Consider the following 20131-nt stretch of genomic DNA (forward strand, 5'->3'; position numbering starts at 1 on the left):
CAACACACGTGTACATATAGCTACTCTGCACTGAAAAGAGCAATGCTGCTTGGCTTCAACATACTGTTGCATCTTATCAGGATTTTGGATTTTTTTTTCTCCTGGCATGAACATACACCCATAAAATAATTGCAGATAAAAATTCAAATATTTATAACCAGAAGATTTTCTGTGGCCCTGAAGCTTTACTTGGGATGTTTTGCCTGCTGTAATTTTCATTAATTCATAGACTAGGGAGCCTCTACTGGGTCAGACTTAATACTACTGGTCACCTACTGGTCATCGTCTCAGTTTTCCATCTACCTACCAAGTTCACACTTAGTTCTAAATCTTCCTTACTGGGGTAATAGGTTTAAGAAGGGAAAGAAAATGTAATGGTGCTCTAAATCCTATTTAATAACGCAGTGAAGATCAATAGAAAAAGAATCAATAGAAAAAGCTATCGAATTCACCAGCCAAGTCTACAAATATTCGAGCATTATCATTTAAAAGATTTTTTTTTCTCCTGGAAGATACTTGCTACTTGCCTGAATTGATCTTCTGAATAACAAACCCTATTTATGATGTGGTGCAAAACATTATTATTGGGTTGAACTCAACAAAAAAGAATGCATTACCTCCTTGCAATGAAGAAGAGAGACTACCCCACTCAAAAGGGGGGGTGGAAAGGCAGGGCTGCAGGGGTAGATGGAGGGGACACAGCTCAGGTGGGGGAGCTGACTGGGGTGGGGTGGGGGGTGGGTTTTTTTTTTTTTTTAAAGTTCCTTGTTTCTGCCTTGTGGACTGGCATTTCACCAGCTGTTACGTAAGTCTCAATGCCCTTCTATTCGAAAAATGTCAATTCTAACAGAACGTCCAACCTGTTCATCTCAGTCTGGTGGCACATTATCACTCTGTGATAAATGACTGATGAAGTGCCAGGTGGAAAAGCATCCTCTGTGCCCAGCAGTTTTATTTAAGTAGTTTGCCAGTCTTCATATTCAAAGTGGGGTTGGGATGATTCCTGTGGGAGACTTACGAGTATCTTATTTTTGAATTGCCTTGATACATAGTCTTTATGGTATGAACTAAAAGTCAGGTAGACATGTAAAGAATTTTACCATTCTTAGAGATTACCAAGCAACCATAAGATGTTGCCAAATACTATAGTTTGAAATTATATCTGAACACCAGGTTTGAAGTCATTTTTTTACATTTCATGTTGAAATCACTTTTTCACCCTAGGGCCATTGCCCTTTCCCGCACCCGCCCACCCTCCAATTTGATACTAAGTGAGAGGGGGTGTTGTGGTTCAAGTTCACAACCACCTTATGCATCATTTTGCAGTGAAGTGCAACAGCTTTCAGGCCCCGACAGGTAAGTCTGGAACAATGAATAGTGACAGAGCCGCAGGTTAGACTTCCGGTGTTTTCTTCGCGTTGACCACTGTGAATGGCGTGGTTTGTCGAGATGTTCTGTAATAAAGCATGTAGTTTGTTTTGTTGTCTACGGTTCAAGAACAGCTTTGTAAGAAAATGTTTAGTTCAGAGTAAGAGGCAGGTTGCTTTGCTGACATGACTTACAACAGTCATAGTTTTCATGAGATGTGAGTTGTAAGATAAAGTTGTAGCGTAAATCTATGAGTATTTTCCATCAAGCAACGGTATTTAAAAAGTAGCAAATGGTTACATTACAGAACTGCTTACTTTAAAAAAGCCAGTTTATTTTGTAATCACAATTCACATTGGAATTCGAGGTTATCGGGGTTGTGATATTAATTTTGTATACATGGTGTTGACCTGAAGTCATTTTGATTTTTTTAGTGAATGGTTAAGCCCATGGCGTGCAAATACCTTTTAGCACTTGTGGAGACAGTACTACTGCGTGTGAACTGAGCCCCACTCGACATAATAAGGAAACCCAGGGTAAAATTAAGTCAGGAGGAGCTTGCACAGGCACAAAGTAAGGGAGAAACAGGCACCTCTTGAGTGATTAGGCCGTGAGGAAATGAAACGTCTATGCTGACTACCCACCTACCAACGACTGGAGTAATGAGACTTTTTTTTTTTAAAGATTTATTTATTTGATGGAGAGAGACACAGCGAGAGAGGGAACATAAGCAGGGGGAGTGGAAGAGAGAGAAGCAGGCTCCCCGCCGAGCAGGGAGCCCGATGCGGGGCTTGATCCCAGGACCTGAGCCAAAGGCAGACGCTTAACGACTGAGCCACCCAGGCGCCCCAGTAATGTGACTTCTTCACATATCGTTTGACGAAATGAAAGCCTACTCATGTCATGGTCCCTTATCTCACTCCCAGATCAGAGTGAATATAATCATAAAAACCTTTCAATTAATAGAGCTGATATGAATATAGTTTTTATAAAACTGATGAAATTCAAAGTTTTGAAGAATGGTTTAAAATAAGAGGCTAAAATGTATTTGAAGCTTTGAGACATGAACACTAATTATCTTGATTGTTTTTCTAGTCACTGTTAATACTATGTTTTCAGGTCATACGTAAGGCTGAGACTTATCTGTGCAGAAATCGGTTGGTGAATGAAGATATTGTGTATAGCACCGTAACTCTGCTTTTTCTAATACGGTGCAGTTTGCTGAGTGCAGTCAAAAAGAATGCGGTCAAGAAGTGAGTTTATAAAAGGTGACCATTTCAAACACACCAGGCAACTGCAAATTGAGCACAGAGATTGACAGCCACATGCAGCGGTGGGTGAGCAAATTACAAGCCAGCTGGACAGAGTTTGGCTTCAACCAACATGCTGGAAGGTTAAGTTAGAGAGAATGCCAATGATCCTACTGGCAGGGCTTCATTGTCCACGCTGGTTCAAGATTATAGCCCCATACCTATCTCTGCTAAGACTGCAAGCCTCAGAGATTATGTGGCTTTGAACCAGCTTGATTTTCAGTTAGATGTGTGGATTGTCCTGCTCCATTAATTTGAATAGAATTTTTCAGACTGGCTTTATTTCACTACGCCATATATGTATATATATATGTATATATATGTGTGTGTATATATATATATATAAAAAATACATATATTTTATGTAGAAATATCTGTATTTCCCAAAATGAAGGGGGGGAAATCGGAAGGGGAGACAAACCATGAGAGACTGGACTCTGAGAAACAAACAGGGCTCTAGAGGGGAGGGGGGGAGGGTTGGGTTAGCCTGGTGATGGGTATTAAGGAGGGCACGTACTGAATGGAGCACTGAGTGTTACACGCAAACAATGAATCATGGAACACTACATCAAAAAATAAAAAGAAATATATATATTTCTATCTAAGTAAATTAAAAAATGAATAAATAATATATATTGCATGAATAATATATATATTAAACGGTGCTTTTTTAAGTTAATAGGTCAATTCTGTGTTCACTTAAAAATTGCATCTATAGGATGTGTGTGTGCTACCTAGTAACAAATGTATAGGTCCCATTTAGAAGAAAAGAGAAGCATATGATGTGGAAGGTAAAAATTCCTGCAGAAACCTGATTGTATTAATATGATGCTTTTTTCATTCATGTGAGCAATTTGCAAAATGGAAGGGGAAGCAGAACTGTTTCTCCCATTTTCTGGCCACCCCCTTTCAGGTCTCCCTTACCTGAGTTTGCTACTCTATGTGGATTAGAGAGAATTTTAGAATTGGTAGGGTCGCTGAGGTTATAATTACTTACACATCCTCTTATGTTCACCAAATTAGCAGTAGACGTTGATTTAAAATAGCATCGCAGAGTGGCGGGAGCCCCGTTTGGCTTCGGGCTCCCTGTTCAGCGGGGAGTCTGTTTCTCCCTCTCCTTCTGCCTCTCCCCCCTGCTCGTGCTCTCTAATAAAATCTTAAAAAAAAAAAAAAAAAAAAAAAGCATCTGCAGATTCATAGCTACCATCTTTTAAAGTCATTACCTGCCCTGAAGACGTAAAGAAATTAAGAATTCAAAGTCTTCATTAAAACCAATTATTTTAATTGCTTAAACAAACATACATAATTGATGCAAGTGAGGGCGATGGCAAGCAGTTTGATGAAATTTGCAGTGAACCCATCCTGTTGCTGGAGAAGGTCAGAAAAAACTCTATCCCGCCCACCTGACTGACCTGGAAGGGGGTGTTCACCACTCTCAGCCTTTAAAGACATGCACATCATAAAGGAGTCCAAGGGAAAACCAAAGCCGATCATTAATAGCTACAATAAGCTGAATTACACAAAGACAAGGGTTATGATCAATTTTGTACCTGCTCAAGAGGGGACATTTTAAATTACGACAGTCTACGAATACTGAATGTGACGGTCACGTGGTCCATCATTAACACAAATACAAAATGGAAATCATTTTATTAAACTCCGCGGAGAGGCCATTTGAAGAACAAGGTCAAGGCCTGGGTTTTTCCCAGCGCGATTTTGGTCGGCTGGGCGGGGCCGGGGCTCGGGGCGGCTGCAGGGGGCTGCCCTAGCACTGCAGCTCCTCCTCCTCGGCCCGCCGGGGCCCGCCCCCCGAGCTCTGCGCGCTGGCTTGCACCGTGGAGCTCAGCACCTCTTCGAAGCTGCCTCCGCCGTGGTTCGCCCCGCCTACTTTCGTCTGAAAGGTCAGAGATGCAAACGTAGTTAGTTCATCAGGTCTGCAATGTTTGTGTAAAAACGGACTACTCTCGAGTTCAGAAATAGTTTTTTTCTTGAAAGGGAACGTAAAGGGTGTAGAGAAGTTAGTTTCCTTTAGCAGAGTGCTAGAATGCCATTCATACTTGGGATCTGGGAGAGGATCCAAAACTTCAATTCTGTACAATTTTAGCAATGCTCTCTTTATGCCTTCTGACATCTAAAAATCTCAACCCCTTCAGGAGCATATCCAGATCTGTGGATTTGTCTACACATCACCCTGAGAACAGATGTAATTGAAACAGAACTGGATTTTAGATAAATTCCCTCAACTTAAAAAGTGTATAAACATCTTTAAGTGACCCCAATTTAGGTTTCCTACTGGGACTTAGAAAGGCTACCTGGATCCCTGACAAATGGCTTTTAAAAAGGATGAGGAGCTCCACTGAACATGCTTTCTGGTCTCTGTTCTGAGAGGCAGACAGGACTCAGATCTTAAGCACTGCCCACTTCACATCTTTCTAGGCAGTTGCCCCTCAAGGAGGGCTAGCCCTTGAAATGCAAAGTTATGATGCTTTAGGAGGCTCCCTTTTTGTGTACTTGTTATTGGTAATAAGAACAAAATCAGGAAGAAATCAATTAATAAGAAATATATGAAGAAATATGGGTAAAATGTTTTGAAAAATTCCGTATTAAAAAGTCCTTCAAAAGAATATTTAATGTTTAATACAAGTCTTATTAATTGTCGCACTGGTTTTCCTTTAACCACTAACAGTATGGAAAAACACGCTGAGGAAAAGAAAGGTACAGAATAGAAAATGTTGCTATTCCCAAAATGCTGTCTACTCCTCACTGCCACCAAAGTGATCACTCAGAGGAACGTAAGCCACGCTGCGGAATGTATCCACTCACTGCCTGGTCTGCCCTTTACAAAAGGTAACCAGGTTCCAAAACCAGTCTAACATTCCAAAACAAGCATACACTTTTCTCCAGCTGTCACTAAAATCCTCTGCCTCTTTAGATTGAATTCCTAAGTCAAATTTTCCACTCTGCTTGGGGTCAGGAAACTCATTCTGGAAAGTGACCGATAACACATATTTTAAGCTTAGGAATCACATAGTCACTGTCACAAATACTCAAATCAACCATTGTACAAAGCAGCCAAAAACAACACATAAGTGAATGAGCATGGCTGTGTTTACAGAAGACTGTGTATGGACACTGAAATGTGGATTTCATGTAATTTAATTTTAACACGTCACAAAACAGCATTCTTCCTTTGATTTTTTTCAACCATTAAAAAATATAAAAACCATTCTTAGCTTACAGGCCATTCAAAAAATAGGCAACCAGCTGGATTTAGCCCACAGGCCTTAATTTGCAGACCTCTGGCACTGAGCACTGATTCCTCCCCGACTCTGTGTCATCTCAGCACTGGGAAGAAGCAGGGGTTGCTTCCAACTATGTGATTTTTCACTATGTTTATGTCTTTCTGGAGAGAAACAAGATTAATTCAATGTAATCTACTCTATTAAGAGTTCCCATTCTCCTCTTTATTGTATCTGCAGTCTGTTTTGCAACAGAAGTCACACACAGTTTTGAATCAAGTGAATACCAATTACTGATGTTTTCTTTGGGGCTTTGTTGCTTTCTCTTCTCCTAGTTCTTGATTTTTCTCAAATCAAAATAGAAAAAGGTGGGAATCGTTTTAAAATAAAGCAATTTGGCAAAAAAAGGGAGTGCAATGAAGGGGTTTTCTAACCAAGACGGTTGAGTGGAATAAAGGCGTTTCCTAACCACGTGGGTTGAATGACTGTACACAGCGATTATTTAGGTGAGGAGTTGCGTCAGCAAAGATGTGAACAATAAAACTCTCCTGGACCCTTTCCTTCATAATGGCTCATCCAAGCATTTGTCACTTTATCCCCAAAACTATAATTGTTGTTTGCATAAAATTCTATTTGAATTATTGAGTTGGGCTGCGTAATCTCTCATAATAATATGGCTGGTTGAGAAGACACAAAGAAGTAATAAGTATATCTTGTCTTTTTCTTAAGGTTTTAAATAAAGCCATGCAAAGTATTCATCAAAAAGAGGTGCACTAAAAATATGGTCTGCTTGACATGGTTCGAAGAATGATTGGAAGGTTAAATGATCAGAATGGTTGGAAGGGATGTAGTTGTTCATGATTCCCTGGTGGAACATGGTGGAACGTAACAAATATGGTTTCATCGGAGCTGTGCTTGCTTGTTTGTTTTAGAGGAAATAGAAAGTGCGTTCATGGAGTTTATAGGTGAAACCAGCTGAGATGTCATCAGGTGAGAGAGTGATGTATTCCAAGGATCTAGGCAAACAGGACTAAATTTTATATAATGGTGATGACATGGAAAACCAAGCTGTTACAGAACTGGGTATAAAGGAAGAACAATCAGTATAAATGCCACATGGTGTGTGACAGATGGTAAGAACGGACCTCCTTTCCCAGCAGAACATTATTTCTCATATAACACAAATATGAACAGGATTCCATTTGAGCGATGTTTTAAAAATCAAGCTTAAAGCAGTATGTGTGAGGAGAACCATAGCAGAGACCTGTGAGGCATTTCCTTACTGATTCATCCTTAACTGATTTGTGAGTCAGCCGGAAACAGCCCCAGGATCCATAATTGAAGAACGTTATAGAAATTTTGGAGAAAATTTAGAACACAGAACTATGCGGCAAATAAACTACATAAAGAAGGGTTAAACATCTATTATTTAGTCTGGAGAAAAAAAAAAAGAATGAGGAACTTGCAATGACTGAGTGAGTGGGGAGTTTTATACAAAGCACAATTATTAGCTATTTATTCTCCACTGCCTGGGTGGGCAGAAAAAGAGGAAGTAGGCATCGGCTGTGACATAGGAGGTGGGTGGGATGTGAGTCATGTTAAACCCCGGGGACAATCATGCAGACACAGAACCCACTTTCAGGAAGTCTTGACACAGGCTAGGATCTGCCCGGCTGAGTTAGTTTTGTGCACGTCTGAAGGAGGAGGCAGGCTCTACACCTTCCATCCCAGTAAAGTGAGAGAAGTGAGAAGCTCAGACTGTGGATCAAACACTTAAATCATATGTGAGCTGTGAGCTTACCAGAGCTTCCTAAAAGCAAAGGGAAATAGGTTGTTGTTTATTCTTCTTTTGCTTCTTCGTATTTCCTTCTTCTAAAGAGAACCTAAAAAGTACAACTCCTCCTATGTCAGAACTGGTCTAACAAGCAACAGAATCCATCCTCCTTCCACTATCTAAGGCTGGGAACCAAATGCTGAGAAACTAACTCCTAGGATTTTCTGAACCCTTAGTTTTGAAACCTGATATTCTAGCAAGAGAAATGTTCCAGGCACTGCACGTCCCTCCTTATCAAAGCTTTCCCTACACATGGGGGCAATTCAATGGCTCCTACGGGTCCCCAGATACTCAATAAGCAATGATGTTGACAAGCAGGGTCATGGAATCGCACGACTACAAAGTGCTGGTAAGTGAAAGCAAGGCCTGGGAAATGCTGAGTAATAATCTCATTCTTGGGCCTTAAACATCTAATCCCAGGCCGATAAAGCAGAAGCAGGAGACTGTGAAAGAGCCTCCCCTAAGAGGAAAGACTCTCCAAGTCACAATCAGAGCATGCAGGAGCTCTAGTGAGGAATACCTTACACTCTCACAGACGGATCAGGCAGCGCATGGTGGCAGAGGATTCAGAAGCAGCTGGATGATCAGCATGTGCACACGCCTGCTTTGATCTGCTTAAAGATCCCCTGCATTCTTCATTTTCCCAGACAGGGAAATACAGAAATGGACTGTCTACTAAATATCGATAAGAATATCAAGACTATTTAAATCACTGTTTAGCTGGTATCTTTAAAAACATAATCTTAGTTGTTTCAATGATTTTTCATGTTTTGAAAGTCTCATTTTGAGACTAGACTGATTTTATTTGTGCTTTCTTCCTCTGTAGATGAATTCATCTACACTCAAATGATAAAGTCAATGAAATTTTTTTTAACACCTCCCATGACACAGGCATATTTTCAGTTTAAAGCTGGGGATCAAATGCGTTATTACAAAAGAATGCTCGTTGTGACTCAGTTTGATTTTCCCTCCGTGATCATCATGCTGTGCTGTGCTCAGTCTGGGAATGGAGTAAACAAGTCTGGGTAGCTGACGGGAGAGGGGAGGCGGTGTAACGCAGGGGGCCAAGTTCGTTTTTGCTAGCCCATGTGCAAACCAGAGGGGCTATGAGCTGTTGGAGACCCTCCACTTAACCTCTAAATTCAGAATTCACATACCCTCGATCCTACCCGCAATCCTCTCTCACATACCAGTTTTTGAGGGGACAGCACTAGAGTTCCAACCTGCAAAGATGTGAACACAAATCCCAGTTCATGTTCACAAGTCATCACCCCCGAATGGTTTGTGGAAACAACTCTGTGAGGATCCAGCAACACTCTCCGATACTGGTTTTACTGACGGATTTATATGTGAAGAAAAAGACAGACTCTGTGCAAGGCTTTCTTCCTGGCTGCACCGAATGCTGGCAGTCCCGCCTTCAGAATTAACCACCACAATGACTAAGCTGTCCTGATTCACGGGTCCCCATGACACAAAATTCACTTCATCTGTACCTTAAGGCTTGTGACAGTTGTCTCAACCCTCTCCTCAAATGATTTGAAAGTAGGAGAATTCCTAAAATAACAAAAAAAGAGAGGTCAGCTCCAAAGACCCAGCTGTCTTAGCAACCGAGCTGCCTGGCTTTCTGCTCTTAATTGTAAACATCATCTCTGCACTAGAGCCAGCTGTCGGTTCGACAAGCATGCCTTCAAGTATGTTTTCATTTCTGCCAGGTTAGATCTACAAACCATAACCTGACATGGAAATTTTCTAAGTAAAATAGTCATATAACAAACAGGACAGCATTTGTTAATAACACCACTGTAATAATTCCAAGATGCCCTGGAAATCATTTCCGAGAATTCGAAGGAGTGATAACTTAATTCGTCATTTGCTAATTAACTATTACAGCACTCCTTTTCCGGACTCGTTTTTTTTTGTTTTGCTTGGGTTTTTGGTTTTTTGTTTTTGGTAAGCAATGGAAAGTCTATCTGAAGAATGTCATGTTAGAGTTTTCCCACTTGGAATTGTAAAGTTCTTTATTTCAGTAAATGTGACACAAGACAGAAATAACTCAAGGGGGAAAAAAGTTCATAAATTTTTCTTTTCCATGCCTTAAAAAGTAATCATTTTGTCATTTTCCATGAAGTAGTGTTTCTGAGAGTCAATGCTTTCATTATTTTAAGTTGAAATATACCTATTACTTGCCTAATGCTTGATCAAAATGGTGTTATGAGCACATGTTATTTTTCCTCCTACAGAGGATATACTTTTGTTCTCTTACCAAACGAAAAGTTTTGCAGTCTATTAACAATTTATTTGTGACTCATTCATTGTGTTAAATACTCTCTATACATCATCTTGTTACTTTAAGCATTAGGTGCTTCATTTGGTGCTTTTTGGTTTCCTAGACTGGATTTGGCCACATGACATGATTTCATGACATCATTACCATTAAAAAGGATATCCCCAGGTCCAACTAAAGAAACAGGAACCAAGAAGGTACTAAAAATGTACCTTAAATCTTGTATCCATGTCAGCATTCAGCAACAATGACTGCCATCATTTTCAGGTCAAATAATTCAACTGAATGTTACTATATTTGATAAGCCACCTGTTATTCTCTCTTGAGTGCAGGCGAAATGAAATAGGAGGAATGGCCTAGAGGAATTTTATAAGGGAGAATGGCTATAATAGATGGGCTTCTTTGTATGGTGTGGAATGAAGCATGGCTCTAATACGATCAAGAGGAAACTAACGTACATAGTATGTTTTGGACTGAGTTTGGCTTTGTTAGAGATCACCTCCAGAGACTCTGCCACTCCAGATGGTCAGAAATGTATCTGCATCTACGCTGTAGGGATTAACAATGGTGAGTTCAGAGAGCCCACTTGTGACATCACATCTTGTAAACAACGCAAGCATGAGTCAAATTCCTATGAGTAATCCTCCATAATATTGCTGTTTCATGATGAAATATTAGTGAATTTGCACCTGAACGACTCAACGGTATATATTTATTGACACCTTGCTGCCACTGAGGGTTTTATGAGGGCAAGCCTGCTCTCACACGCCGGCCTATCATCCATCAGTTACACAAGCCCACAGTGGCCGGACAGTTCAGCCTTATGGTTCATGGGTATATGTCAGATGAGTAAAAATTTTTTTTTAAAGTTAGTTTCAGTCAAGATCATGAGGACTACATTTGACCCATAAGCCACTAGATGGATTCACAAAGCAAAACCGTGTTCATTTTTTGCAAGCCCTTCTTTGGACACTTAAAAGCTGACAAACAGGGATGCCTGGGTGGCTCAGTTGGTTAAGTGTCTGCCTTCGGTTTGGGTTGTGATCCCAGGTCCTGGGATGGAGCCCCGCATGGGGCTCCTTGCTCAGCGGAGAGCCTGCTGCTCCCTCTGCCTGCCGCTCCCCCTGCTTGTGCTCTCTCTCTCTCTCTGACAAATAAATAAGTAAATAGAATCTTTAAACAAATAGTTAATTAAAAAAAAGCTTACAAATAAAGAAGCTCAGTGCTGCAGGTTGCACTACTCAATTTGAGTGTTTTTATGCTTGAGGGTGCAAGTCATTCAAAGATGGACTAAGCAATCTTGAATCTATGCTCCCTATTTACCACCAAATTAGGGAAATCAAATACTATGGCTAAATTTCCAAATAACCTCAGTGTGGAAGAAACATCATCAGGATAATAAAACAGACATTCCTCTAATTCAATTACACTAGAATGTGTGCTGGAGAACAGGGAGAAACTGTTTACTCAGATTTAATCAGATCACATACAACTACCAATGACCCTGGAAAGAATTTGGCTGCGGTGGTCTCAAACTATTTAGAGCAACCGAATCCCCTCTCTAACATATCACAGCACAACACATACTATAAAGCAGGCAGAAAAGGCACAGTTCAGACTGAAGTGGGGAAGGGTCTTGGAGGCTTGATGGCCCCCCTACGCGTCCCCCACCACGGAAGCCCAGGGCAAGAGCAGTGGGAAGAGCAGTAAATCTGGTTTTAGCCACTTATTTTAAATATGATGAAACTGATACCACTGAGGTGACTTTCCCAAGGCTGCAAAGTTCATTCTTGGCAGAGCCGGGCTACAATCTGCATCTCCTGACGCACCCCCTGCCCCCCGCAATCTGACATTCATTCTTCGATACCCTGTTACTATTAGTGTGCTTTTATCTGACTGCCTCACTAAGCTACACAAACCCGCAGTGGGGGATGTCTTTCTCAGAAGTTTTCATCCAGCTAGTAATTTTCATTGCTTAACAGACACCTCACCTTAACATCTACGTTAAAAAATCCTGGTGATATCCTTTCTACAACTGCAGTCCTCTCAGCCTGTTATTCCCTTCATTTAACCTTTCTCCCAGGCTTGCGTTTAGTTCTGCTGAAATAAGGCACGTATTTCTGCCTTTGCAGGCATGGTGGCTCCAGGCCCTACGCTAAGAAAGTGCTTCACACAGGTTACTTTATGCGACACAACAGGTAAGAGAATGGACATTGAGCTAGGTAAGTAACTTGTCTCAGGTCACACAAATCAGGAGACACTGGACTTAAGCCAGCGTGTTTGGTCAGAAGCCGAAGCCCATCATACCCTACTTCAACAGAACTGTCCGCCTTTTCTCCTGAAGGCTGTCAGGAAAGAGAGTAAGGAAGGTCACTGCATTTCTTTTCATATTAAGAGGAGGGGAAAATCTCTGCAAGGTAACTATCAAAGTAATACTTCATACATACACATTCTGCATTGATATTATATAAAGTAATTTACACACATTACCTCATAGCAGGCATACTTATGGAATGGCGAATGGAGTAGCTTCAGGGCAAAAGCAGATTGAAAGAAAAAAAAAAAGAAAAAAGAAGATAGCACAACATAAGTACATGAGAAACTCCCTATTCACAGTTCTAAAACAGCAATTTCAACTGTCTTAAGTATTCCTTGCCCACCCCACCAAGATGACATTTGTTTTCATTGGGTAGGATGGGCCACGGTCAGCTTTCAAGGGTATAAGGGAAGAGTACACTGTCCAAGTTGGGTGTTATTTTATGTCCTGTGGGTTCCCGGTACGCCAGGAAATCTGAGGAGAATGTCTGGTTTCTCCAGGTGCTCCCAGGAGCCCATGGACATCCTCCCCAGGTTCAACTCCCACTCCCTTCCCTTCTTTCTTCTTTCAGGAAGAGAGGAAGGGCTGTACCTAGGAAGGTACAAAGGCAGGTGAAAGCTAATTGTTCCGTTGTAGAGAAACTGTCCAGAGGAATATATGTAGTTCACATAAGACATTCAAGGAAACACATATCAGGCAAATACAATCCACACAGTCCAACATGGGAGCAGGGACCTCTGCATCCATTCTAGGATATCTGGTACAAATACATCAACATTTCTGAGAATTCTAAGAGTTTCAGCCTTCTCACTCTATTGATCCTAAGGTAGCTGGCTCATCTTCCCTCTGATGGATCACCTGTTACTCCTTTGTGAGTTCCACTCAGAAATCAGGCTAGGATGAGGGAGGAAGCCCTATGTAAGGGGTCCCTGTTCCTGGGATAGTGGTCCCCCATTATACTTTCCAACACCATCCCTGTGTCTCCTCCCAAGAAGCTAACAGTAAGGGATCAAACTCCTCACCCTTCCCCGACAATATCCACTGAGGTCATCAGTATGGGCAGCACTTTACTAGAACTCAGAAAGAAAAGGACAAAAAAATTCAGGTAGTACTTATGGTCTTACTTTGACACTCCACTTAGAAAATATAGGCAAATATTTCCCCAGAAATTACATTAAAAAAGGAATTAGTAAAAGAAATTCATCAGCATTATCAATCTATTCATCTCTTTAAATACAGGCAGTTTTCTTAGGAAAAAAAATCCACCCCTCAAAAAATATATCATAAGATTCCTGCTGAAGGAGGATTTAACTGGACAGTTGCACACTTCCAAACGTATGATCTTCTGGAAACCTTTCCCCTCTTCAACTTCAGAAGGTACAGAAAGTTGAAGGTGAACCATCCACATAAGAAACAGTTACAAGACGTTCAGAAAAACACAACAATTTTCTGTTTCTCGATTTTACTTTTTACACATCTCATAAAAACATACAACTCTCAATTTCTGCTTTTCTTTTTTTCTTCTTTCAATACTGAGGACCTCTGCCAATGCGGGAAGGATTGAGAATGTAGGAAGGGATTCCTAAGAGATTGCTCAGCAAGTGAAACTGGTATAAATGATTCCAAAATGAGATAACTAGATGCTTAAATAAATTCAATCACATCAGAAGCCCTACACTCTGTAACCCCCTGGTCACGAACACTCTCAGGAAAGGAGACCCCGTGTTTTGGCTGAGGCGCACCCACGGTGTGAAGGGAGCAGTGTACTCTGGGAAGGAAGGGAGCAGCAAGGGGGCCAGTAGGGCCCTAGAGGCAGTGCTTACCCAATGGAGTGAGACCTGCAGCCCGGGGAAGCAAAAGAGAAAGCAGGACCAGAGTTAGCATATCAGCACCGCAGTGCCCTTGTCCCCCCTCTCAAGAGCCCCAAAGCAAAGATGACATGACTCCATTCATTACTCTTTGGGAGTATACTTTTTAATGTGTCTTAACAATTACTATATCAACCTCTTATAAGTTGTACTTCTAACTACTGTTCTCATGACTATAGAGAGATGGTTGGACTCGAATAAAAGTTCTATGCTTCCTTCAAAGAGCCTCATCTCCACCTGTTCACGCGTGGTTTGAACAAATGACTGAGAAGTTCCAAGAAGATGCCAGTATTATTATAAAAACGATTCCAAGAGCTTGCATTGCTTCAGAGTACTTTCATAAATGTGTCCTTGTTTTACCTTTGCAGGAAGCATTTTAGTTAGGTAGCTGTGAACAATGTTATTTTACAGGTAGAGAAAGAGAGGGGGTTAGTTCCCTAATGGGGCTATGGGGACTCAGTCAACGGCAATCAGGATAAAATGAGAATCTTAGCCTGAAAAATATGACTTGTTTTTATAAAACACATCAATTTAAATCCTCACAGAATGCTTTTCATTAACTTATTAAAAGGCCCAAGTTCTAAGTTTTTAAAATCTGTAAGTATTAACTTGTAATAATTTAAAAAAAAAACTGAGAGGTATCTGAGCTTTGCTGGAAATCTTTTTGAACAAGTTCAAAATTTTTTTCCCAGAATGCACAGAAGAATTTTATAGTATAAATAACAGGAATATAGGATAAAATGATATTTTATATTAAAAAAGAGTTCAAAGTAAAATGTGATACAATTTTTAAATTTAGCATTTTATAAATTGGCAAATCAATTTAAATGAAAAATAAAAACTTACTTTTTTGCATTTAAAAATCTTTATTATACAGAATGTAAGTAATTTTCAAATGTGACTTTCACATACGTTACTTGTTCTAGCATAATTTAAAACTGAAAATTTTTTGTAAAACTCGTTGCTTTCGCAGGGACTGATCCTCAGATATATATGTTAGATGTTTTAGTTTGAGAAAAATATAGGTCTGAATTTTGCAAACTCTACAACATTTTACAGGACCATATTTGAGTCTCCAGTGACATACTTTCCAGTATTTTTAGCCACAGTTTATAATGAAAGTATTGTATCCTCTATATAGAGAAACAATTAATGAAAAGTTTGAAACTTCTGGAAAATAGATCATTCATTACCCTAAAACAAAGCCACACTGAAACAGAAAAAAAGAAGTCAACACAACCTTGATGTTATAGCCAATTAGTGTATGAACGTGAATATGTTAACATACTGCGTAAGTGAAAGGGTCTTCATTTTCTTCCACTTAGGAAAACGAACAAAACCTTTATGAAATACCACAGTGCACTCCTGTTAATGTATACTCCCTCATTTCCATTATGTGGGGTCACCTTTTAACTGAGATGGTCACTTAGGATAAAAACTAGCATTTATTGAGTGCTTAATAAATGTCAGGCTCTCTTCTCTTACCCCATTTCGTAAATGAGAACACCTGGATACAGGGGAGCTAAGTTACATGTGGCCTCCTCATAACCTAACCACCTGACGTTGAGCCACTTAACAGCTTGTTACAAATGCAGATTCCTAGACTCCACCCAAGACCCACTGAGGCATGATCTCGGAGAGGTGGAATCTGGAATATGTACTTTAAATAGGCTTCAGCAGTGTTTGTAAAGTCTCCTAAATTTGGAGAACACTTTAGTATCATGGGGTGGTTCTAGTGTTCCAGTGGAAGGTTTCAACTAAGAATGTGGAGGACAAATTTTATAAATATGGCAAAATATATTTCCTTGGATATAGCAGGTAAGAGTGTATTTTCTGTTTTGAGAAATTATTTATTTAATTAGTTTAGATAAACATTTTTAATGCCATTGACATGACAACAAATTTTATTTGTAATAAAATGTAATAATAAAATGTAATAAAATCAGGGTTAATTAATAATCCAGAAGGTTTACCTATTCATCACATGCAGCCTCTGAAAAATTTCAGTTGCTTTTCATTATCGCATTATCAATAAATACGAAAACAATGTAATTCAGATTCATGCACATGTAACTCTAGCCTCATGGATGCCAACTTGTGAAGATAGTACAGGGGCACCATCCAGTAATGTATGAAGCCAAAAATAACTTAAACACAACAATATAAATATTTGCCTCTAGGTATCAAAGTTGTAGGGTAGTAAAGAAATAGTTTAAGAATCCAGTGAAATTAGATGCAGTTTTTTTAAAAGGAAGACATTTAAAATGTATACTTCAAAACTTTTTTAAAAATGAATTTGATTTCTAGAGAGAAAAATAAAATTGATATAAAGAAAAGTCTCCCAAATATATCACCAAATTCAAAATAAACTATGAAAGGTATTTAAACAAGCAAAAAAAAAAAAAAAAATGAAAGTAACAACTCTATAGATAGGTAACTTACTAAAACATAATGTAAAAAATAAAAATGGTAAAAACTGCACTGTTTTTTCTGGCGCCTATAGTGAGGACAATTGGTTCTCAGTTCAAAATCTTTATGTTTACCCTAACTTTATATAATAATGAAATACTGAAAATAACCCAAATGTGCAAGGACTATATACCACGGTACCTTTTTGGATTAAAAGAATAAATATGTATGTTTTTAGCGTAGAAAAAGATCCTAGATGGATGCATACAAAGATGTAACTTAGAATAGTTTATCAGAGTATATTCCACTGAATGCATATTTAACTTACTGTTTAAATTTTAGTGAATAAAATTCAGGATATGCTGCATTCTTTTGAAATTCCCCCCCCCCGCCCCTTGTTACCAGTAATTAACGGAGACCCGGATCTCCCATTTTTGTTAGGTCATGTCCTAGTGGAAAGGGCATGTTTGGGACCAGGCTCACTAAGCAAATGAGCAGGCAGAAAACTCTTCATTATAAAAGTCGATCTCAGTCACCAATCATCATCAGCTGAGTAACATGTTAATCCAATTAAAAAAGAGTATGTTAGGAAGACCAGCCAATAGAGAAAGCTCCCCTTCCCTCAGAAGGCCAAAGGCTTAGCAGCGTCCCCATGGATCTCTCCCACAGTACCTCATGTCTCCAAACTTCTTGCTGATGGCCGTCCCAACGTTGCTGAACGCTGCGGTTGCCTTCTGCCCTGCGTGACTCAGGGTTTCGTGTGTTTTCTTGTAGCTAGAAGTAAAACAGAACAACAGAAACACAGTTTATACATCATGACCGCCCACAGAACATTCGCCATCCTTCTCCCTCCTTACTTTGAAAATTCCCTTTCTAAACAGCTTTAGGAAGAAGATGATCCACAGAAGTTCGTGATTCTATTCATTGTCTGGGGATGATGGGTTGACTGCCACTCATCGGTGGGAAAGTCAGAATGTTACATCTGAATTCAGGAAAAATACTCATATGCAAGCGTAATGTGCAGGTCAGATGTGTAATCACAAGCAGCAGATGTGCTCTCAGAGTACAGTCATTCTTAAAGAAGTGTGTGTTTTAACTCTACGAAGAGACACTTGCAAGGAAACAATTAGCCATCAGAGGTAACACAGGACCTAGAAAATGCATATTCAATATGAAGATTCAGCTTTTACGTTCATGGGTAAAATTAACAAGAAAAGGGCAAACTAGTATTTCGCTTATTTTTCTAATATTTATGGCTGGAAATAAGAAGGGCACATGATCTTAAGATAATATAGTGACCTTTTTCCAAAACAGTTTTAGGAAGATAATTCAGTAATTGTCTGTTCATCGGCCTGTGTTCCCACCAGACTGACTCCTTGAGGACTCGGAGTAAAAGTCAAAGTCCACACAACAGGCCTCAGGATGATCCTACACGAGCTGGCCCTCTCACCCTCCTCTTCCCACTTGCTCCCCTGGCTCCAGCCCCCAGGACCTCCTTGCCAGTCCACGGACATACTAGGCCCCATCCTGCCTTAAAACCTCTGTTCCAGCTGCTCTCCCACACGATCCCATCATATTTGGGGGAAAAAAAAAAGGGTTTTGTTGTTTTGTAAATGCCCCACTTTGAAAAATTAAAAAGAGCAAAGCCTGCACCCTTAGTAAGACTGTGAAAGCCACCTTTTGCTGTCGATCAGGGCCAGAGATCCCTGGGGCCTTGGCCAAGTGGGTGTCGGCAGAACAGAGCTGGGCTCTGGGGGCGGGGCAGACACATGGGTAGAAAAGGGAACAAGAAAAAGCGAGAGAAGAAAGTACACTGAGCATCCACCCGGCACTGATTCTGTATGGCCTGAAAGGGGGCTCAAGGGAAAAGTAAAGAAAGACCCTGCAACATCCATGACCTTTGTGTGAGGCTGGGACGGGCGACTAGTTAGAGAATTCCTTCTTGCGTTGCTCCTGCATTTCTACAGGAATTTCTTGCAATTACAGCAAATATTTAATTTTTGCTTGTAACTGTTTCTTGTGAACTGTTCCCTGTAGTTTAACTTTATATATTTGAGAATGCTTCGAATTTTGAGATGAGGTGACTTTTGAACAGGCATGTGTATATCACATTCTGCATTCGATGGCTTAATTTCAAAACAGCTAGCCAGGGAGAAGTACATCTAGTAAGCAGTAAGTGCTAGCTAGCTACGTTATGGTTCAAACGCACTCCTCTAGAACAATGTGTGGTGGGTATACACGGGCATCGGACTACTTTAGTGGAGTATTAGTGACATTAAGTCCTCACCGTGAAAAATGCAACTCTATACCTATGTGAAATGTTAAAGTTTAAAATCAACCATCTGGAGAGCTCAAAGGAGAGTTGAAGAGAGATTTTTAGGACTGTTTACTCTTTATTTATGAGAATTACATAACGTTAAATCTGAAAGGCACTAGAGTCCAATTTCTTCAGACTACAGATGATGGGACTGAGGCCCAGAGAACTGTGTGACCTTTTAAAGACAGAGACAGGGCTAGGATGAGTGTGCCTGCCTTCCTGCAGAACGTCTCCTTGCATTGGAGATGACAGACATTTGAAGGTGAGTGAGGTCAGCTGTCTATAGTGCAAGTATTTGTGGAGAAAAGTAATAATACTGCATCTTAAGACTTCTAAGATGTACCTCTTTCCCCATATTTTTACACCTCTCCTCCCTAGACTAAAGACCACATTTCTTAAAAACGATTACTAGCCATCCTACATACATTACATAGAGACCAGTAATTGAGGGAAAGAGATTTAGGGGGAAGGGGGCAATGAGAGAGGGTGATATGGGAAGAAATGGTTTCCCAGAACAAAGTAACCGGGGATCCCGTGAGAAATAGGCCATGGGGCTCAGAGCACTTAAAAGCTCTAAGAAGCACTACTCACATCACAGTGTAAGCGAAGGGTCCCCCCGGAGCTGTGTACCGCAAGACCCTGTAAGCTTACACTGCATTCTAATTGGGCTCAATCTTAAAACTGAATGAAGTCATACACATCCCTATCTAGAGGCAAGGCGCCCACATCTTGAAAAAAGACCCTCCTGTCAGGCCACTGAAAACCCTGAAGGATGTCATTGCATTTACATCTTATTCCCTTTATTGTGCCATGGAATTCAGTACACAGTCCGTACTCCTGAAACTCCTAAAATTACATTCAATAATATTGAAATAATGAAAAATAATGTAAACACCAACCTTCTGATTGACTTGACAACCTTGTAATTTAAATGGAAATGGTAATTTAGCATTTTAGATGATGTCTCTCAAACTAAATATAAAGTTACACCATTGCTGAGTTACATCCTTGATGAAACAGGAGACAACTACATTCTCCTGAAATAAACGTCAAAATGTTATGGGACCCTCAGCTTGCCGTTATTTGTGCACTGGGAGGCAGAAAGATGGGAGCAGATGCTCCCAGAAGTCTGTGTTATGTGCCTTTCCTCTGTGTTCCTGTGATGCACTTTGCACAGCTCTTTCC

General features: G+C 40.2%; 1 protein-coding gene across 4 annotated transcripts in view; it reads right to left on the bottom strand.

Moving 5' to 3' along the window:
* Window positions 1-3939: 3939 nt before the first annotated feature.
* TPD52L1 (TPD52 like 1) overlaps window positions 3940-20131 on the bottom strand; it is a 92375-nt gene continuing 76183 nt past the window's right edge. Inside the window, exons 4-8 of one of the 4 annotated variants that reach the window (XM_032407944.1) lie at window positions 17302-17403; window positions 14176-14190; window positions 12526-12564; window positions 9245-9305; window positions 3940-4572 (exon numbers count right to left, since the gene is read on the bottom strand). In XM_032407944.1, coding sequence (XP_032263835.1) covers window positions 4444-4572; window positions 9245-9305; window positions 12526-12564; window positions 14176-14190; window positions 17302-17403 — 346 coding nt within the window. In that variant the 3' untranslated portion in view covers window positions 3940-4443. The remainder of the gene's footprint in view (window positions 4573-9244; window positions 9306-12525; window positions 12565-14175; window positions 14191-17301; window positions 17404-20131) is intronic. The other 3 variants (XM_032407945.1, XM_032407946.1, XM_032407947.1) reach the window with 3 other exon arrangements.

The sequence above is a fragment of the Phoca vitulina genome, unplaced genomic scaffold (assembly GCF_004348235.1).
Source record: "Phoca vitulina isolate PV1807 unplaced genomic scaffold, GSC_HSeal_1.0 scaffold9, whole genome shotgun sequence".
In the NCBI taxonomy this organism is placed as follows: domain Eukaryota; kingdom Metazoa; phylum Chordata; class Mammalia; order Carnivora; family Phocidae; genus Phoca; species Phoca vitulina.